The sequence below is a fragment of the Crocodylus siamensis genome, chromosome 1 (assembly GCF_052110815.1).
Source record: "Crocodylus siamensis isolate JL-2025a chromosome 1, ASM5211081v1, whole genome shotgun sequence".
Classification (NCBI taxonomy): Eukaryota; Metazoa; Chordata; order Crocodylia; family Crocodylidae; genus Crocodylus; species Crocodylus siamensis.
In genome coordinates this window covers 367,025,114-367,044,794 of record NC_143395.1, presented here as the reverse complement: position 1 = coordinate 367,044,794, position 19,681 = coordinate 367,025,114, and the positions used below count along the sequence as shown (strand labels likewise).

The 19,681-nt window shown below is 46.5% G+C and overlaps 2 protein-coding genes across 11 annotated transcripts in view; both read right to left on the bottom strand.

Annotated features, from left to right (window-relative positions):
* Positions 1 to 984, bottom strand: part of PHF11 (PHD finger protein 11) — a 31,011-nt gene extending 30,027 nt beyond the window's left edge. For 5 of the 9 annotated variants that reach the window (XM_090026198.1, XM_090026228.1, XM_090026257.1 and 2 more), the window contains exons 1-2: positions 839 to 969; positions 146 to 270 (exon numbers count right to left, since the gene is read on the bottom strand). Coding sequence is in view for 1 of the 9 variants with exons in the window: in XM_090026237.1 (XP_089882363.1) it covers positions 839 to 858 (20 nt within the window). In the remaining 8 variants the exon portion in view is untranslated. Of the gene's footprint in view, positions 1 to 145; positions 284 to 838 lie in introns of those variants that run through there. The other 4 variants (XM_090026213.1, XM_090026266.1, XM_090026237.1 and 1 more) reach the window with 3 other exon arrangements.
* Positions 985 to 6,651: 5,667 nt separating this feature from the next.
* SETDB2 (SET domain bifurcated histone lysine methyltransferase 2) overlaps positions 6,652 to 19,681 on the bottom strand; it is a 39,133-nt gene continuing 26,103 nt past the window's right edge. For both annotated transcript variants that reach the window (XM_090026095.1, XM_090026105.1), the window contains exon 14: positions 6,652 to 18,534. In XM_090026095.1, coding sequence (XP_089882221.1) covers positions 18,417 to 18,534 — 118 coding nt within the window. In that variant the 3' untranslated portion in view covers positions 6,652 to 18,416. The remainder of the gene's footprint in view (positions 18,535 to 19,681) is intronic.

The window sequence follows — 19,681 nt, the reverse complement described above, 5'->3', positions numbered from 1 at the left end:
ACTGGATGTCAAGGACAAGTGCTGAAACCAGGATTGTCCTGGCAGGATCAGGCACCCTAACTATAAACCACTGATCGCTCCCGTATCCTTCTCCGGGCCTCCTTTACAGCACAGCCGAGGCTGTGACAGCGCACAGGGCACGCACCTGACAACACTCAGCGAAGGAACCCGACTCTGCTTCAGCGGCAAGACATCTGCATTTCAGTCCTGGGATCTCTCCCTGGAGCAGCAGCCACAACGCGCCTGGTGGACTTGCATCCACCAGCAGCTCTGGAGCCCAAGCAGAGACAACGACACAACAGATCTTCCTCCACAACAGATCTTCCTCCGTGCCCAGAGCAGCCGGCAACGCCCCTGCCACTTGGTTTCGCTTCCTCTCAGGCTAATGGGCTGGGCTTAGCTCTGCATGCCTGGCTGCTCCAGGCAGCAGGTTTCCCTGCTCCCCAGGGTGCTGTGGACAGCTGGACTGGACGCCTCACAGCTGGTAGGGCAACTGGATGTGCCCTGCAACTGATGCACCTGCACCCACCGGGAGCAGGGCAGGGCAGGCGTGGGAGGGCTGGGGGGCCTGGCACCCACACATGCCTTGGCCCCCTGGCTCGTGGCTGCAGCCCTAGGGGTCCTGTGGAGGGGCAGGCCTCCGGGGCCAGGGAGGGCCTTGGACTGGTGTAACCCTTGCACTGAAGGGCCGAGCCAGCCCCTCCCCCACCCAGGCCCGTGAGGCAGGGACGCATCGCCGCGAGGGGGCCGCACTCCCGCACGAGGCGCCCGAACAGGAGCGCTGGGGGGGGAGCACCACCTGAAGGTGCTCCTCCCCCGCTTCCGCAATGGTACTTACTGCGGGGCAAACGAAATCATTCACTCCCCACGCTTCCGTCCAGACAGGACACGGGACTACCAACCGCTGCTCCCAAGCGGCAAGCAAGGGACGCGGGGACACGGAAGTGGGCGTGCTCAAGGGGGGAGGAGCTCGTTCGCAAGCGCCGCGCATGCGCCTGCCATCTGAGCGTGCTCCGTAGGTGCCATGGAAGCCGCCCGCCCTGCGTCATGGCCACGCCCGTTGCCAGGCGCCGCTTCTCCTGACCCCCGCGGGGGAGGGGCCGAGAGCGGGGCGCTGCTGCTGCCGGGACGGGCCGGGTCGGGCCGTGCGGTCTGGGTTCCGGGCCCTTCAGCCTGGGTTGCCCGCTCCCCCCCACACACGGGCACACACTGGGGGGCCCGCTAGGCAGCGTGTCATTGTATCCTCTGCTGCGTGCAGTTGCCTGGTGGAGAAGGTCGTGTGGTGTGGAGGACCTGCTTTGGTTTAATAAAATAAACGCTCTCAGACACATGCCTAGTGTAACACGATGCTGAGGGAGTTGCCTCACTTCAAAGCTCATGAACCCTCAAGGCCCTGTGAGCTCCTAGCTAGCAGCTCCCCTGCCCTGGGCTGGCACAGGTATACAGGCCCCTGAGTTTGGAGGCTGGTCCTCCACTCCACCACTGCAGCTCAAACTGCTCCATTTGCCTCCCTTCCCTTCCCCTCTACCAGCCTCAAGGTGGCTGCACTAGAGTGGGGAGGGGGGTCTTGACTGGGCCAGGGCCCACTACACAGTTAATCCAGCCCTGCCCACTGGCAACATGCTGAAGGACTGCAAGGCACTGGGAAGATATCGCCCAGGACCTCTGAAGGGCATGAAGCAACATAGACCCAAAGCCTGAGCCCATCCCAGGTGGTGGGACCAGCACAGCAATGGCTGCACCAGCCCAGCTCAATGTGTCCCCATTCAAGGATCATGATCATCTTCCTGATCCCTCTTAAACTTTTCCTTCTACAGGCATTAGTAATCTGCTCTTCGTTTTCATGGGCTTGATGTTCCACCAGCCAAGCTAGCCCCTGCTCTGCCATGCATGCTGCTCCTGGGAATGAAATTCCTGTCCCGCAGCCCTGCAGATTGGTTTTTAACTCATTCCAATTAAGTCCTATTTGTTTTGGATTTGATCTTAAACTGAAAAATACAGCCTGTGGCCCCTACTCATAAGTAAAGCTTATCATTTATTTTTAAAGGGGGGAAATGTATTGTTTGGTAGGTGGAGATGCACCCCTTTTCAGAATTCTAGATCCAGCCATGAGTGTGCCTCTGCAGACTCAAAGACCCAGATATGACTCTCAGTCCCCTTACTCTGCTTGTGAGTTCATTGATGCTCTATCTATCTCCTGAATCAGTCTATTAAAGGGAGGTTAGGTCTAGATTCTAGAAGTTCCAGTGCCACTTCAAGATCCTGTTGCTGTATAGATTTGCTGTAGTTAATCAAGCAGGCAAGAGACTTCCAAGATTGCAGTGGAGAAGTCAATACTGAATAAAGGTTTGATACTGGCAAGAAGAATTTGTACTTTTGCCTCATTTCGTATGTGGAAGCAGGGTGCCAAAATGGTCTTGGTCAAGCCCTAGGGCATGAGCTCAGGATGAAGCCTGTTGTCCTTTTGTAAAGAGAAATTTAGGAAGGCCTCAGAGAACCAGCCTTCCAATTCTCACTTGGTAGATGAAATAGTCTGCAGAGCAGCAGCCCTCACTGGTACTGAGCCTGGCTCCAACCCTGGCACAACGGGAACAGGCAGAGATCACTCTGGAATAGTCCTTGGCAGTGAGGCGATTTTTTTGCACATGCAAACACCTCAATTCAGGGTGCTTTGAAAAGCACCTGGTGCTGTGACACATGCAGTTGTATAAACGGCGAAATGCACATCAGCACATAGAAAACAGCAGCAGTGTGCTTTTGAACTACAACACCCTGGAGGTGCTTCACTTCAAAAACACGCCACCACCATTTTCTGTGTGCTGGAGTACATTTCACCACTTATGCAACTGCATGTGGCACAGTACGGCGCATGTTACCTCGCATGCAGATTGGACTCAATCATGTTTGCTCCAAAGCAGTAGATCTCTGGTGTGTCATGGAACAGAAAGGTATGTGTATAATGCCTGAGATGTCCACAGTTGGCCCCACTGGCACTTTCCAGGGAAAAGATGTCTTCCTCCTCACCATCACTAGGACATGCTATTTTGCTAGAGCCATTCCTTATAAGCTTACTGAGCAATGCAGCTGAGCGGCCTAACACCCTCTACAGAAGCCAGCTTTTGGCTCTCAGGACTTGCATTTGCTTGACCAATAGTCTATCAGCTACTAATACGGGTATTGTTGTGCTCCTTCTGAAGCTTTTGGGGTTTGCTTTCCAAAAGCCTTTAAGATCCTGTGCTCCCTTTCCAGCAATCTGCCTGGCTAGACCACAGGTGCTGGAGTATCAGGAAGAGAGGAAACAGGAGACAGCCATTAGAAACAACAGCATGCAGTCTTGCCTCTCAAATACTACTCCTCCTGCTTGCCAAATGAAGTAATTACTTTGGCACTAATATTGTTGCTAGTTTGAAAGCTTTTCAGGAGCCTTGCTGCAGAATGTGACTTTTGCCCAAGCAGATCTAAGTATTTGTGATCCTGAGCATGAATTTTCCTGTATAGCCAAGCCCACTAAGGATCTAATGCAGTGATTTTCAACTAGGGTGCCATGACACCCTTTCAAAGGTGTTGCAGGGTGCCATACAATATTAGCATTGTTAGGTGGGCAAACACCGACACAAATTCACAAGATAAACCCAAATATTTCAAATAGGAATCCAAAGTGTCAAAAGCCACCTGTTGTGGGCTTTTTGACTTCTCATCAACCAAAGAATTGCTATATTATTTTTCTGTAGTTGAGAAAAAAATGTGAATACTTAGAGCTGATATTTTCCAAGGGGTTAAGTTGTGTCTGACGAGGGTACCTGGAGTCTAGAAAAGTTGAGAACCACCAATCTAAAGCCTTAGTGTGTGAATACAGAACTTTGGCAGCAAGGAAACAGCAATTAGCACTGCCACTGCTGCTTTGTTGCCAAATTTTTGGATCCTTGGGGATCCCTGCAGGCCAAATGACATGTCTTTGCTGGCCAGATCTGGCCTGCAGGCCACAGGTTGAGTACTCCTGACATAGGTTATAGGGGCCACCACAAAGTTCTCCCTAGGTTTAATACTCCCTTGTTTATAGGTGGAAGATTCTGGGATGTCCACCAGCTGATAAATTCCACAAACTGTTTGATATCTTGGTCTTCTAGGTGACAGCAATCTGTATCATGAGCTCTAGAAACACCTTAAAATTGTCTGTGTGAAAAAGAAAGGGGATCTTCAACTTATCCTAGGTTTGAATGATTTTTTAAAAAGTGTTATCTATCTCTGCAGCTGATAGAAACCCATGTGTGCTCATCTAGAGGAGGCACAGAACTTGTGCAGCCCTGAAAGATGGCTGATCAAAGGTAAATTGGTCTTCCAAGCTTGAAGAGCAGTGCATATCTGCAATGGGATTCACACAGATGAGCGCCCCTCTCACACACAGTTACTATAGCACAAGTAGTTGTTCTAGCTCTGGAAACTAGGGCCTGTTTTCTGTAATGAGAAATAGGATTGTTGCTTGCTGAACCGGTAGTGACATTTTCATAGAGTTGTGCTTCCTACTGTCATTTGGAGACCTAGTAAGTAACGCCAAAAATAAAATGTCACTTTTGTACTTAATATTTGAAATGCTATTCCCTTCTGTTCTTCCTACCCAGAGGTGAGCCAAATATGCCGTTATTTCCCACCTTGTTTCTCCTTTGCATAGACTTCTATACCAATATTAGGTTGGTAGAAAGAGGGCAAGTAAATAATTGTATATGACCCCTGCCAGCTTCTTACACTGGAGGATAGGATCCTGAAATCTGTCCCCAAAGGGCAGAGAGATTTTGAGAACACCAGGGATGAACTGAGAATATCTAATGCCTAGTGATTTATCAGGATGGTATCCCTCAGCTAAGATACGCATGGGGATGCTATATCACTGAGATGGGTGCTGTCAAACATTCTGGAGAGGGACAAAATCAAGAAGAAATGGACAGGCTCCTAGTTGACATTCACCCTACTTGGCAGTGCCCTGATGGTACTCAAAACTCAGTTGTTGTTTCTTATTCACCTATAGTTGTTTGATAACGTAGCACATAATACCTACTGGAAACGATAATTTCCATAGCCCTGTCTGACTGTTCCCCTGCATTTCAGGAGACATCTCCAGATTTCCTTTGCATTCTGCCTCTGGTGTGTGTACAGATTTTCCTTGATTTATGTGGGTTCAATTTTTGTGAATTCGCTCTTATGCGATGACCCTTTTTATACCTGAAATTCGTTATATGTGAGGTAAATTTGCTGTTATGCGATCAGCGTAGGTGTGCTCCCCCCTCCCCCAAGCAGGTAAGTCTGTGAGTTTGTGAAGGGAGGGGAAGGGGCCGTAGAACCAGGGCCTCACCACAGCCCCTGCTGCAGCTGCTCTGGGAGTTGCTGATGCCAGTGGTTTGCAGCTGCTGGGCTGCACCGTGCCCCAAACTCCCGGAGCTCAGTTTCCCCTGGGGCACCATTCCCCGAACCCCCTGGTGTGGCATAGCCCAGTGGCTGCAAATAGGCAGCATCCATGACTCCCAAGGCTGCAGCAGGGGCGGGCAGCCACCTGCAGAGGAATGAGAGCAAGCTGGGGTCGGTGGCAGCACCAGGCTCTTCCCAGCACTCAGGGTGGGCTGTGGCAATGGGAAGGGGGCTGCTGCCACCCCAAAATTTGCCATAGCCCCCCAGAACCTGCCCTCCCAGCATTGCTGCTGAGCGCTGGGAAGAGCCTGGTGCTGCCACCAGCCCCAGCCTGCTCTCAACCTGCTCCAGGCTGCTGCCCACCCCTGCTGCAGCCTTGAGAGTGGCGGACGCCGCCTGTTTGCAGCCACTGGGCTGCACTGCGCTGAGCGGTTTGGGGCACAGTGCAGCCCAGTGGCTGCAGGGAGCTGACACTGGCTGCTCCCGGGGCTGCTGAAGCAGGGGCTGTGGTGAATGGGGAGAAGTGGGGTGAGTGGGGCTGCCGTCCACCCTGAGCACCACAAAGAGTCCGGTGCAGCCCCAGGAGCCACCTGCTTGAAGCCACTGGGCTGCACCGTGCCCCTTTCTTCCCTAGCTGCAGCCTCACTCCCTCACCACTGTGTGAACATATCCGTTTCATTGTAAACTGGGTTCACTTTATGCAAATAAAATTTATGCGCCATTCCCTGGGAACACATCTACTGCATAAATAGAGGGAAACCTGTGTATGTTGAAGAGGTCCTGGTTATCCTAAGTAGACTCCATCTACCTGAGGTTCTCATCAAGGTTAAAGGTTGTTTGGGTGCCTTTGAGGCTGCCCAGGATGTGCTGGGGTTTAGTGGGGGCCTCCTTGACAAACATACTGATGTGCTCCTCATCACAGGAATAGGTACCATGATCATTACCAGAAGTGTTATTGTTGTCACTGGTATTCTTATAAGTTATCACACTACCAAAGTTCACTGCTTTGCTGCAATACAGTAACGCATCACAGAAATATTTCTCCCTCCTTAATTTGTTTTGCAAGTTGATTGCATATCTTGGGACTGGGATGTCTGTTGACAAGGTGGAACTGAATACATTTCTTCCCATAGAGGCCAGGAAAATCCAGCAGTTTCCAACAGGTCCATGCAGATGTATGGGATACAGCTACTATAATGGATATGTGACAGCAGCTCTGTGAAATAACCACAGGCTGGAATTTCAATAGGAGACAAGGTTCTTTCAATAAATCCAATATCTTTTATTAGCCCAACTCAAATAGTTGGAAATATTCTTCTTAGCAAGCTTTAGGGAACAAACACCCTTCATCAGGCTGAGGCAGTCTGGAGATGGTCTGTGCTCTTCCTGGATGGAACGGTAAAGAAGCCAGAGACCAGTACAGTACATATGCAAGAAAGACAGTCAGTTAAAATGTAAATTGAGGTGGTCAGTAGGTGAGAGAGTGGTGCGGGGAAGGGGAATGAATGTACTATAGTCACTGGATGAGAGACAGGAGGGTAGGGGGAAAAGGGAATGAGAATAGCTGATAAAAAGTGGAGGGTTGACCCAGGGAGTCAGATGCTAGGCAGGTTATGTATCATAAATCCAGTATCTATATTTAGTCCACAATTTTTTGTATCCAGTAGATTGATGAAGTTCATAGGCTTATCTGTGAAAGGTATTTTGTAAATTCCCTTTGAGGATTTCAATGGAGCACTTCTGGCAGCACACTTGTATTTAAACAGGAACATGACATCCAGTCAAGACAGACAGGGAAGACAGCTGAGGAGGATTTAAATTGTTCTCTTTTACAAAGGTGGCTGGTAGCCTCCATCTGAGATCAGTCTGGTTGTTTACAGTTCCAGCATCAATCATAATCATAAACTCACCATTGTCCTTTGAACTGGTTTGTAAACTCTTCAAAGAACAGACTCTCTTTGTATTTGTACAGGGCCTAGCACAATTAATTTCTAGTCTTGGGAACACTGATGTGAGGTCCTAAAATGGGCCAAAATCTCCTTAATAAAATTGTGTGAGAGTCAGCACCTCTAATTATCACATAAATATCAGGGATTACTAACAGGAGTTAAAAAATAAACAAACCAGAAGATAGGCCAAATAAAAGGATTTAATTAGAACTATCTGGGAACCTAGTACCTGCATCTTGCAATTATTTAACTTCTGGAGTAAATAATATTATTAACTCTCCTACCCCAATTCCCAGAAGCCAGGGAAGATGGCCAACTTCACCTGCCAGGTCATCAAAAGAAACCACAAAGACAAGTCCAGGGTGCCCTAGACAGAAACTCAGGCTATATCATAGGAGTGTAGAATTTGAATCCAAATCACTAATCTACTTTTTAAAAGGTTGGTCATTTTAAATAACTCCTAAAATAAAAGCAAGTAGGCATTTCTAATACAAGACAATTTATTAATATTAGGGTCTTATATTTACAGTTTCTCTTTCTACACCCATACAGGTGAGTTTTTCAGTGCCAGCATACAAAAACAATGCTTCTCTGATCATTTATTTTTTCCTCTGTGTGTACACAGTATATGCTGCTAACAGTGGTTTGCCATTCTGGAGTTAATTAGAATAACCTATTTAGTACTTCCTAAGGTTCTTGTTACATGCAGTCAGACAGAAGTATAATGAGATGACAACAAAGCTAGTTTCTCCTCTCATCAAGCTATGACTATCACAGACACATTCTCTAAAGACTATTCCATTCATTCCCAAAGGCTTTTTCCAAAACACGTTAAAAAAAAAAAATGTAGATGTGGTAGAAGCAATTTGATTTAATGTGCTTCATATGTTCTACTTTATGCCACCTATTTGTATTCTTCATACCACAGGCAGGAAGCAGAACCACCTTTTTGATGTTGTATGGCAGACACACTGCACGACATCCTCTTTTAAAACAACCTAGTAGAAATCAGGGCAACCTTTAGTCTCCATTTGTAGTAATGTGAGGTAAGATTTTCTTTTATAGGAGTCTTAAAATCATCACCAAATACAATCTTAAGAGGATAGAATTTGTAACATCTTATGATAGAAAAACTCCCTTTCAACTTGAAAGGAATTTTTTTAAGTACTAAATGAGAAATTCTATTCTAGGGAAGCATGTCTTTATAAAAAATGCCTTTTCTTAAAGGATTTTTTGTTTAATTTTTCTTGATGGGTAGACATTTTCATACGCTCTTTTTTTGTATCTCCTAAAACTGTTCAGCACTTTATTCATCCCTTTGAGATTGGACTTTATTTACTGACTTCTCTCTTTATAAAATATTTAATTGTTGCATCTTTTAAAGAGATGCATCTAGCTTCAAATGTAGACACAATGATTTCCCACAGCCTCTCCCCCTCTTTCATGAGCAATGCAGCCACTATGTGCTTGTTCAGTATAATCTTAGGGACAGTACCCATTTCTATAATTGTTAAAGGATGTAAAGGTGTTTCTGTTTACAGCTGATTTTTCAGTTATAAAAATCCACCAGACAGAGCATGGAACTTTTCAAGGCACTTTTTCTCTAAAAGGGGCATGACTATAGCATCTAGGACATGTTGGTGTCGCTTGGTATCATCTTAATTATTTATCTCTTAATTTTGGTCTCCAAAATTATTTGTCTTTTAAAAATTGCCACTTTTTTTTTTATAAACTTAAAAAAAAATCCAAATTCCCCAAAACAGGAGCAAGGAACCTATAGCAACTGAGATTCCTCAGCTTCTCGTGCACCTGGGGCACTGTTGGATGGACAGGTCAAAAGCTATGCTGAGTAGCCTTGGATTGAGGCATATAGCTGAACTGATTAAGAGAAATTCAGTCAGAACTATTCTGCTGTCTACAGGAAAGTGCGGACCCACCTTATCCACACTTATCCCTCCTAAGAGAACACAACATTTAGTAAATCATCTTTAGATACTACAAATGGTCAAACATATGGACACGTTCCTTCCCTCCATCCAATTATAAATATATAACTGGCTGGAGCTGCTAGATCGACCTTGTTCTTACAGCTTTGTAAGAACAGCACTATGTTCTCTCTAGCTGCTCCCCCAGGCCCAACATACTTAAGGGACTCTCCATTTCAGTTTTCCCTGTCTCTATAGAGAAGAAAAGCCAGCCAGCAAGTCCCATACTTTCTTATGATGTATGCCAGGTACTCAATGATTGGGCCCTGAGAGCAAGATGAATGGGATGGGGCCAGATGGCAGGCTGGATTAGATCCTGCATGGCACGATCTGGCCCCAGTGTCCTGTGCCACCCCCACACACTGGGATTAGAGTGCCATGCCACCTCTGCCTGGCCCTGTGCTGGGATCAGAGTCCCAAGCCATTTCTGCCCACTCCCATGTACCAGGATCAAGGCTCCAAGGCCCCATGCTCCCTCCACTTGGCCCCACGTGCTCAGATCAAGGTCCTGTCCTACCTCCACCCTGGCTCTCCATGGTGGGATCAGGGCTCCAGAGCTGTGCATACCACTACCACCAGGCCCCTCCACTGGGATCATGCCCCATGCTGTCCTCCATGCACAGGGGTATGGCCTGTGGAGCTCCCCACAAGCCTGTGGTGAGGCCTACAGGCTCAACAATCCCGTGCCAGGGACCGGATCTAGCCTGTTGGCTGCAGGTTGAGCACCCCTGGTCTCTGGCTACTAAAATTCATTGGCTTGAATAGAGAAAAGAGGAGATACTCTTTATAAATGACACGTCATTTAAAACAATCGCATCCAACCAGTTCTTAAATCAGGATGTGAAGGGGGTTAGGCTGGGTTATATAGTGGATAATTAAGTTACATGAGGTTCAGCCTTTGTGACTTACCAGTTCACAAAAAACAAACAAACAAACAAACCCCCCCCAGGTTCCTGTGGTACAGCCATCTGGACACCCACTGAGCACCATCACAAACTGGCTTTCCTGTTTGCTTTCTTTTTTTTTTTTTTTTTTAATTTATAAATAGCTGACAGACAGTACTAGCATTTTTCTTTTTAAGACTTGGGGAGCAAATCATAACTTCATGCCCAAAACAGGTTTCAGCACTTTGACCATTGCCTCATGTACTGCATGTTCCCCCATATCCCTTTGGAAAGGCAAAATGGAAAACAGTATTTAATGGAGCTGCTTCTCAGCACAAACACAAGCCAAATGCTTGTGAGCCAAGTAGGCAAGAGCTGCTAGCCTTCCAGTTTCCTCAGCAACCACATGGCATGGAGCTAACTTATATCTAAGTAAGCTTAATCTCAAATGTAACCTGGGCTTCAGATGGTGAAGGAGGGGTTGGAAAATAACTAACTAACTATCTGGTTCTGTTGAAGGAGAGGGGAAATGTAATCCAAGCACAGAAGATCTGGAAAGTACTCCAACTATTAATAAAAGAAGAAAATGAATTACACATATAAAGACTTGCTGGGAGGTAAGAAGCAAAGGGTGAGAGAACTGGAGTGAAAGGGTTTGGAGTAGATTCACTGAATTTAGGCTGGAGCGGACCTCGGAAGATTATCAGGTCCAGCCCCTCTGCACCGAGCAGGAAAGACAACTGGGGTCAAGTGACCCCAGCAAAGTGACCGTCCAGTCTCCTCTTGAAGATTTCCAGGGTAGGCAATTGCACCACCACTGGAGGTAACCTATTCCACAGTGTGGACACCCTACCTGTGAAGAAGTTTTTCCTAATGTTGACCATAAAATGGTCTTCCAGGAGTTTGTGACCATTGCTCCCGGTTTTCCCCAAGCGTGCCCTGGTGAACAGTTGCTCATCGAGCCCTTGATATATGTCCCTGATGTAGCAGTAAGCTGCTACCAAGTCCCCTCTCAGCCTTCTCTTCTTCAGGCTGAAGTCCCAGGTTCCTCAGCCTCGTATGGCATGCCATGCAAGTCTCTGATCATACAGGTGGCCCTTCTCTGGACTCTTTCAAGCTTTCCCACACCCTTGTTGAAGTGCAGCACCCAGAACTGGACACAGTACTCCATCTACAGTCTCACCAATGCCAAGCAGAACAGAAGAATCACTTCCTTGGTTTTGCTGGAGACAAATGGATTGATGCATGCCAGAGTATTATTTGCCCTCCTGGCTGCAGTGTCACACTGCCAGCTCATGTTCATACTATGGTCAATTATTACCCCCAGGTCTCTTTCATTCATAGTGCTGGTTAGATTGGCACTGCCAAGCCTGGAGGTGTGTAGGAGATTGTTCATTCCCAGGTGGAGCACTTAATATTTCACAATGTTAAACCTCATCTGGTTCTGATCCGCCCAACTTGCTAGCTTGTCTAGGTCCACTGGTATCTTGCAGCCTATCTTTAAGTGTTATCATGCTTCCCCATAACTTGGTGTCATGATTATTGGGATAAGTGGCAGAGGAAGGAAGGGGGATTATGGTGGGGCCAACTAAGGACAGGTGGCAAAGCTCCAATAATGGGCAGTGTGGAATACAATGAGGGGGTAATGTAGAAGTAGACTGACATGTTGAATGCTGAGGATTAGGGGCTGTGGCACCTATTAACCTGCATTTTCCTCTTCCATGCATCATCGAGTGCCTTCCAGGGGTGTCTGCTCCAGACCACCACAGCTTTGTCTGGTCTCCAAGTGTCCCTCAAAGCCAGCCCAGACATGACTTCTAGAGCACAGGGGGAACCCAAGCCACTTTCTATTCTATGCCCATGGCCTTTTCATCTCGCACCTTCTCTAGTGCTTTGTTACCCTGACTTAAGGAACTGTGACAGAGAGACTTTCATCTCTTGCTGGAAAGATCCAGCACAACCTGACTTTTCAAGCAGCAAGCTGACAGCTTTGCTTCAATAAAGGCATTTACTGGGGCAAAGACCAACCAGCTAGAGATTTTCTGCCTAGGAAAGGCTACAATGAGGAAGCCTTTGCCTATTTAGGCTGATCAAAGTCCTAATTCAACAGTAGCATGGACATGTACCATCGCCCTTCCTGGCTCTGCAACAGGCACAGAGCATTTTCATCTGGACACAGTAACACCTAGTTGTAAAGCACTGAGGTAAGTTGAGGCAGCACCAACAGTGCTTCTCAACCAGGAACCCCTGCATTTCAGAAGTGGTGAAGGGGTGCTTTGGCTCCAAAAAAGTTGCGAACCACTGCTCTCTGTACAGACTAATGAGGTAAACCAAATCATGAAACATTATAAAAACATGAACACAGACAACACAGAACTATTACAATGAATCATAATCCATCACACTATTTAAATGCTGAGTTCTGCAGGGACCCCTCTTGGCCCAATGTGTCAGAAGCTGGGGTGACCCTGCAAGACAGAGGCATGGCCAACTACCAGGCCAGAAGCATGTCTAAGGAGGCCTCACTGAAGCAAAGGCAAGTAGAACACAGTTGAGGTACATGGCCTAGTTCAACATACAGCTTGAGCTACAGAATTAAGGAAGCATGTAACCACCCAATACACTGCTGACTGCACTGTGTAAGTAACCATACTGAGTGCCAGACAGCAAGGGACTACATTTAATGTACTAACGGGCTTCTAGAACAGCTTAACAGAAGGATATCAAGCAGATTATGAGCTGGAAATGGTGTTAGGTAGTGGCGGGGGGGAACTGTTATGACAGTGGCGGGGAAGCAACCTTTTTAGCTAGCATGCCACATATTAGCCCCACATTCTCCCTGACTGCCACCCTGATGTCCTTCTCCTGCCAAATCTGCTACTCTTTTCTCCTGTATCTGACACTGTGCTGCCTGTCCCCTCTCCAATCTGCTGCATGCCACACACAAACGCTGCCTGTGTCTCTTGTGCCATGCTTGTAGGGATATTAATGGAGGAGGTTAGAGAAGAAGAGGCATGCACCAGACTCTCAGGTGTTAAAATTGCTGTAACCACAGTGTAATAAAACTGTTCAGATTTGGGGACACAGTCCATGTTAGACTTGGTGGGATAGCTCACATGACTGAAGTCCTGTCATGGTTGGGTATAAACTCTTCAGAAAGGACAGGCAGGGGAGAAGAAGAAGAATTGTACTTTACATAAAAGAGCTGATTGTTCAGAGCTCCAGTACGAAACTGGAGATAGGACTGTTGAAAGTCTCTGGGTTAGGGTTAGAGGGGAGAGCAAAGGTTACATCATGGTGGGTGTCTGCCACATACCACCAGACCAAGAGGATGAGGCTTTCTTCAAACTGCTATCAGTAGTTTCTTGATCAGGGGCCCTGGTTCTTATGGGGATCTTCAAGTCACCCTGACACTGGGAGAGCAATATAACCATGCTCAGGCAATCCAGAAAATTTTTGGAGAGTGTTGAGGACAACTTCCTTGTGCAAGTGTTGCAGAGACCAACTAGAGGCCATGCTCTTCTTGACCTGCTGCTCAAACAGGGAAGAATCGGTGGGGAATATAGAAGTGAATGGCAGTAGTGACCATGCAACGATTGAGTTTAGGATCCTGAAGGAAGGAAAGAAGGAGAGCAGCAGAGTACAGACCCTGGACTTCAGAAAAGCAGACTGATGCACTCAGGGAACTGATGGGCAGGATCCCCTGGGAGGCCAGCCTGAGGGGAAATGAAGTCCCAGAGAGCTGAGCTGGCTGCATTTTAAAGAGACCTTACTCAAGGCACAGGGATAAACCACCTTGATGTGCTGGAAGACTAGCAAATATTGCAGAAGACCAACTTGGCTCAGGCTTAGCAGGGAACTCTTCAGTGAGCTAAAACACAAAAAAAAAAAGCTTACAAAAAGCTCAAACTTGGACAGACCAGTAGGGGGGGAGTATAAAAGTAATGCTTTGGCATGGGAGAATGAAATAAAGAAACACAAAGCACAACTAGAGTTGCAGCTAGCAAGGAACATGAAGAGTACCAAGAAGGATTTCTACAAGTATGTAACAAAAGGAAGATCAGGGAAAATGTGCGTCCCTCACTGAATGGGGGAGGCAAACTAGTGACAGATGATGCAGAAAAGGCTGAAGTTCTCAATGCATTTTTCACCTCAGTCTTCACAGGCAAGGTCAGCTCCCAGACTACTGCACTTGGCAGCAGTTTGGAGAAGAGGTGAGCAGACAGCAGCAGTGAAAGAACAGGTTAGGGACTGTAACAGGGTGGCCTCCTCATCAGGTCTCTGTCAGTCCCCCTGCTCCAAAGGTAACCACCCACTTCACTCTCCTGCCATGCCTTGATGGAAAAAGTATGAGAGTTGTTATTAAGGCAGGAGGCTGCCCATTACTTGCCCTGCTGCCAAGGGCCTAATACTGGTTCTGACCTCCCCTCCATGGGTCCCATGCCTCGCAGATGTTACTCTGTGTTACTTCTATGGCCAGAGCAAACTGGGTGCACAGTTGTAGCTCTTCTCTACAGCCCCAGAGGGCCACTCACATGCCACCCCTCTCTCACTAGGGTCCCATTTACTCTGCTGGCTCTCACCCAGCCTCTTCTATACTGCCCTCTCAGGGCCACATTCATTCTGCCCGGCCTCACCCAGCTTCAGGCTTAGCTCTCCTCGCTTTAGTCAGCCCCAGCGCAGTCTGTTGGGCGTCTCCTGCTACTCTCACCTGAGCGCTGAGCGATTCTATAACTGTAGGCCTATTTCACTCCTGGCCCCTCGTCAGGACATAATGTCTCCACTGGGCCTCCTAATAGTCACCCCTCTCACTCAGGGCCTTGCTAATCATCACCCCCAGGCTTTACCTTGCTACCTGGGCACGGCTCCAGGTCCCTCCTCCAGCCTGAGATCTGCCCCAGGGCTCCTTAATGAGCCTGGGTTCCCCCTGCTCGTTAGACCACCACCAGGGTTCTGGAGCTGGGGTTATTAGGTGCCCCAACCCACCTTTCACTGGGGAGGTAACTGGCCTGGCATTTCCTGGGGGCTCCCACACCACCCTTCTCCAGCAGGGTGCAGTTTTATGTCTTACCCAAGACAAAGGGTCACCTACACCCCTCACTCCTGCCCTTACCTCCTGATATTCCCAGAGCAGCCTCTCAGCCTGATGTTACTTCCTTCCTTCCTGAGCAAACTGTAGCCCAGCTTCTATCACTGGGCCAAAATGGCTACCCTTATCAGATACCTGGCTGCTGCCCATTTTCTGCCCTTAAAATGGCAGGCAACAAAGGTGCACTGTCACAGGGACTGTTTAGAAAAGCTGGATGTGCACAAGTCCATGGGGCTAGACACAATGCCCCCAGGGGTGCTGGGGGAGTTGGCTGATGTGACAGCAGAGATGCTGGTCATTATCTTTGAAAGCTCATGGCAATTAGGAGTGGTCCTGGATGACTGGAAGAGGGCAAATATAGTGCCCATCTTTACAAAAGTGAAGAAGGAGGGGTACTACAGACCAGTCAGCTTCACATCAGTCCTTGGAAAAATCATGAAGCAGGTCCTCAAGGAATCTACTTCTAAGCACTTGGAGGACAAGAAGGTGATTAGGAACAGTCAGCATGGATTCACCAAGAGCAAGTCATGCTTGACTAACCTGATTACCTTCTATGATGAAATGACTGGCTCTATGGATGTGGGGAGAGCAGTGGATGCAATATCAAAAGCCCTGCTGAAATCAAGGTATGTGGTTTCCCACAACATTCTCATAAGCAAGCTACGGAAATACAGGTCAGATAAATAGACTGAACGGTGGATAAAAAACTGGCTGGATAGTTAGGCTCAAAGAGTAGTGATCAATACCACAATGTCTATTTAGCACATGGTAACAAGTGGTATACCCCAGGGGTTCGTCCTGGTGTCTGTTTTGTTTAAAGTCTTCATCAGCAAGTTTGCAGACGACACCAAGCTGGAGGGAGCAGTAAATACACTTGAGGGAGGGCTAAGATTTAGAGAGACATTGACATATTAGAGACCTGAACCAAAATAAATCTCAATAATAAGGACAAGTGCAAAGTCCAGCACTTAGTATGGAACAATCCCTTGCACTAGTACAGACAGGCTGGGGACCAATTGGCTAAGTAGCAGCTCTGAAGAAGAGGACCTGGGAGTTACAGTAGACAATAAGTTGAATATGGGTCAGCAGTGTGCCCTTGTTGCAAAGAAGGCTAACAGCATTCTGGACTGCACTAGTATGAATGTTGCTGGCAAATGGAAGGAAGTGATTCTTACCCTCCTATCTGGCACTGTGAGACTGCATCTGTGTCCAGTTTTGGGCCTTCCACTCTAAAAAGGATGTAGACAAATTGGAGAGAGTCCATCAGAGGGCAACAAAAATGATTAAGCAGCTGGGACACGACTTATGAGGAGAGATAGAGGGAACTAGGCTTATTTAGTCTGGACTAGAGAAGATTGAGTGGGGATTTAATAGCAGTCTTCAACTACCTGAAGTGGTTTTGGAAGAGGATGGAGTTGAACTGTTTTCAGTGGTAGCAGATGATAAAACAAAGGGCAATGGGCTCATGTTGCAGCAAGGGAAGTTTTGGTTAGATATGAAGACAAACATTTTCACTAGGAAGTTAGTAAACCACTGAACAGATTATTCAGAGCAGTTGTGGACTCTTTTTGGAGATTTTTAAGACTTGGCTAGACAAAGCCTTGGCTGGGATGATATTGTTAGGGATGGTCCTGCTTTGAGCAGGGGGTTGGACTAGATGACCTCCTGAGGTTCCTTCCAACCCTAATTTTCTATGATTCCACACTTGCCTCTCACCAGATTTGTGGCAACTACACAGTTCTAATATTTCAAAGCATAGCTATCACATTCCTCCCACCGTAAGAGTGTGGGGAGGGTGGGAGCAACACACAGTATCCTATACCTAGCCACTACAGCAGCTCTTCTTCAAACCTCTGTAGTAACTAAATACAATTGCCTAAACAAATCGCAACATCTCTCTCCTTGTTTAATCAATTAGCAAAATTCTATGACAAAGCACTTGGTTAATTCAGATTTAAAGCTGCCTGAAGATATCTTATGCTAATTTAAGGTACAAGTTCAACACAACTCGACATTTCTAAAGAAAAAAAATCTCAGGATACGAAGACTTGAGGTTCGCACCTATGCAACCTTAACTCTGCCTTCTTTGAACAATGTCCCAATTTATACTCAACTCCCTTTTGTGCTGTAGTAAATAAGAGCAACCTACACCTTCCACAGAGTTAAACCTATGTCTGCTAAGTTTTAGAGTCTGTTTACAGCACCTTCTAATACTATGCTTTCACTTTCCATTAATGCATCCAACAAGTCACACACTCAGCTAACTGACGACAATTCCTGTGGCAAGACAGCTCTGGTACCCCACTGGTGATCTAGCCAGTAAAAGGTAGAGCTCAAGACGCACTGAATTTTTCAAGGTGCAGTTCTTCTTTTCTTTGATCATGCAACAATGGCTCAGGAAGGGTCATGCATACACCCCTTCCAGCCCAAAAGAGCAAGTCCCAGTCTGCCTCATATCACAATCACAGGTCTGCCCAACTGCTCTGATTAATCCTTCCACCATTCAGTACAGCTACAGTTAGCATAGTGAACACAGATGCCCTTTGGTTACTGGTACCCCGGGGGTAGCAGCATAGTTCAAGTTGTATGGGCATGTACCTTAACTGTTTGGTCCCTGGTTTTCAGAAGTTTGAGTTGTGGTGAACTTGAGGTTTGGAAATGACACAAGGCGTCAGCAGGCAAGTGTAGGTCTATATTTGTGAAGTATTTTGCAAATACAGTAACTGTATTCAAAAGATAGTTCTGCTTGCCTACGTACATCCATCACAAACATTATTATGGTTCCTTAGCCACCATGTAACTTAAGGAAAACTGCCGTGCAAACAAAGTGTTCTTCCATTTTTTAACATAAAAAAAGAAATAAAAAACAAAGCACGAAGCATTAAAATAGCCTAGGGAAAAAAATCATGCTTGTGCTCATGACCACTCTGTTATGCTACAACTGAAAGAAGTAAACACTAGTATACTTAAGTCAATAATGACTAAACCAATCCAGTGCACAAGCTTATACGAAGGTCCACTGGAGAAATGCAATTCTGCTAGTGTCCTGTACTTTTTTGCATGTGATTTTCCCATTTATGTGGACATGCTGATAGTAGGAAAGATTTGTCTATAAAATTTTTTTCCTGCACTTCTGAACTCCACACTGACAGGGGATCTCAGTCTCTGGCATGCTTCCAGCTTCATAACCATAATCCCACGCGAGTTCAGTTCCACCTTTCACGTGCCTAGGAGGCAAACATACTGTGTCAATATATTTAAATGGATAGAACCTTTTATGGGACTGTGCTTTCACTCTACCACTATCTACTCATGAAGCTATGCCTGAAATAGAGAGGCAGGGAGAATGATAGAGGGAGTCCGTGGGAAGGATGCAAAGAATGCCTGGTGTACATGGTATTCTACCTAAAAGCTGTCTATGCTTGCAATCCCCTTAATGAACATTACACTAAAAATGCTGAGACAATCTTAAATCAGAGACTGTGGTTGGACCACTGAGTCTAAATGCAACTCACACCAATGTCTAGATGACACTCATTCTAATGTTTACATGAACTCACTTATCCAACCAAAGAATCCCTGCAAGTACCTAAATGACAGTACAGGCTGTGATGTCCTTTTGACTAGCTACAGTGTGTCAAGTCTTTGTTTACCCAGACCCTAAAATACCACAAGGTAGAAATCAAGATAATTCATAAATGCCTGGAGGTCAGATTTCAATGGAACCACATTAGTTCTTTGTAATGAGGCACAAGGCCTGGGACAGGAATAGAGTAACAACTTGCTCTTCATACCTTATTTCTGACCCAATTATACGTTACAAAAGGGACATTTTTTTTGTCCAGTGAATTCATGCTTCTGCAGCCATAGAGATAAATGCTATACTTCCACTGAACAGGTACAAAACTGGAGAAATTATTGGCACCTGCTTGTCACTGCTGTATGTCAACAGAACATGACGATACACCTCTAGGCTGGTAATCATGTACCTTAGTTCGATTACCAATTCAGTCTTTAGCCTTTATCAGCAATTCTCAACCAGGGTGCCATAGCGTTTTGGGATGCCATGAGATGTTTAAGGGTCCCACACACTGGTAAGTGTGTGTTTGATTACATATAATTAACAACATAAACCCAGAGATTTCAAATAGGAATCCATAGTGCCAAATACTTTCTGACCTACTGTGGTCTCCACCAAGTTCTTGGCTACAGAAGAATGGCTCTAATCTTTTCTGCAGTCAAAAATGAATGAAAGCTAATAAATGGCATTTCCTGAGGGGTGCCCTGAGTATAAAAAGATTGAGAACCACAGGTCTATACAGAGGTGACCAACAAGAATGTAGTGTTGTGATTTCTCACTCTAAACACCTGTCC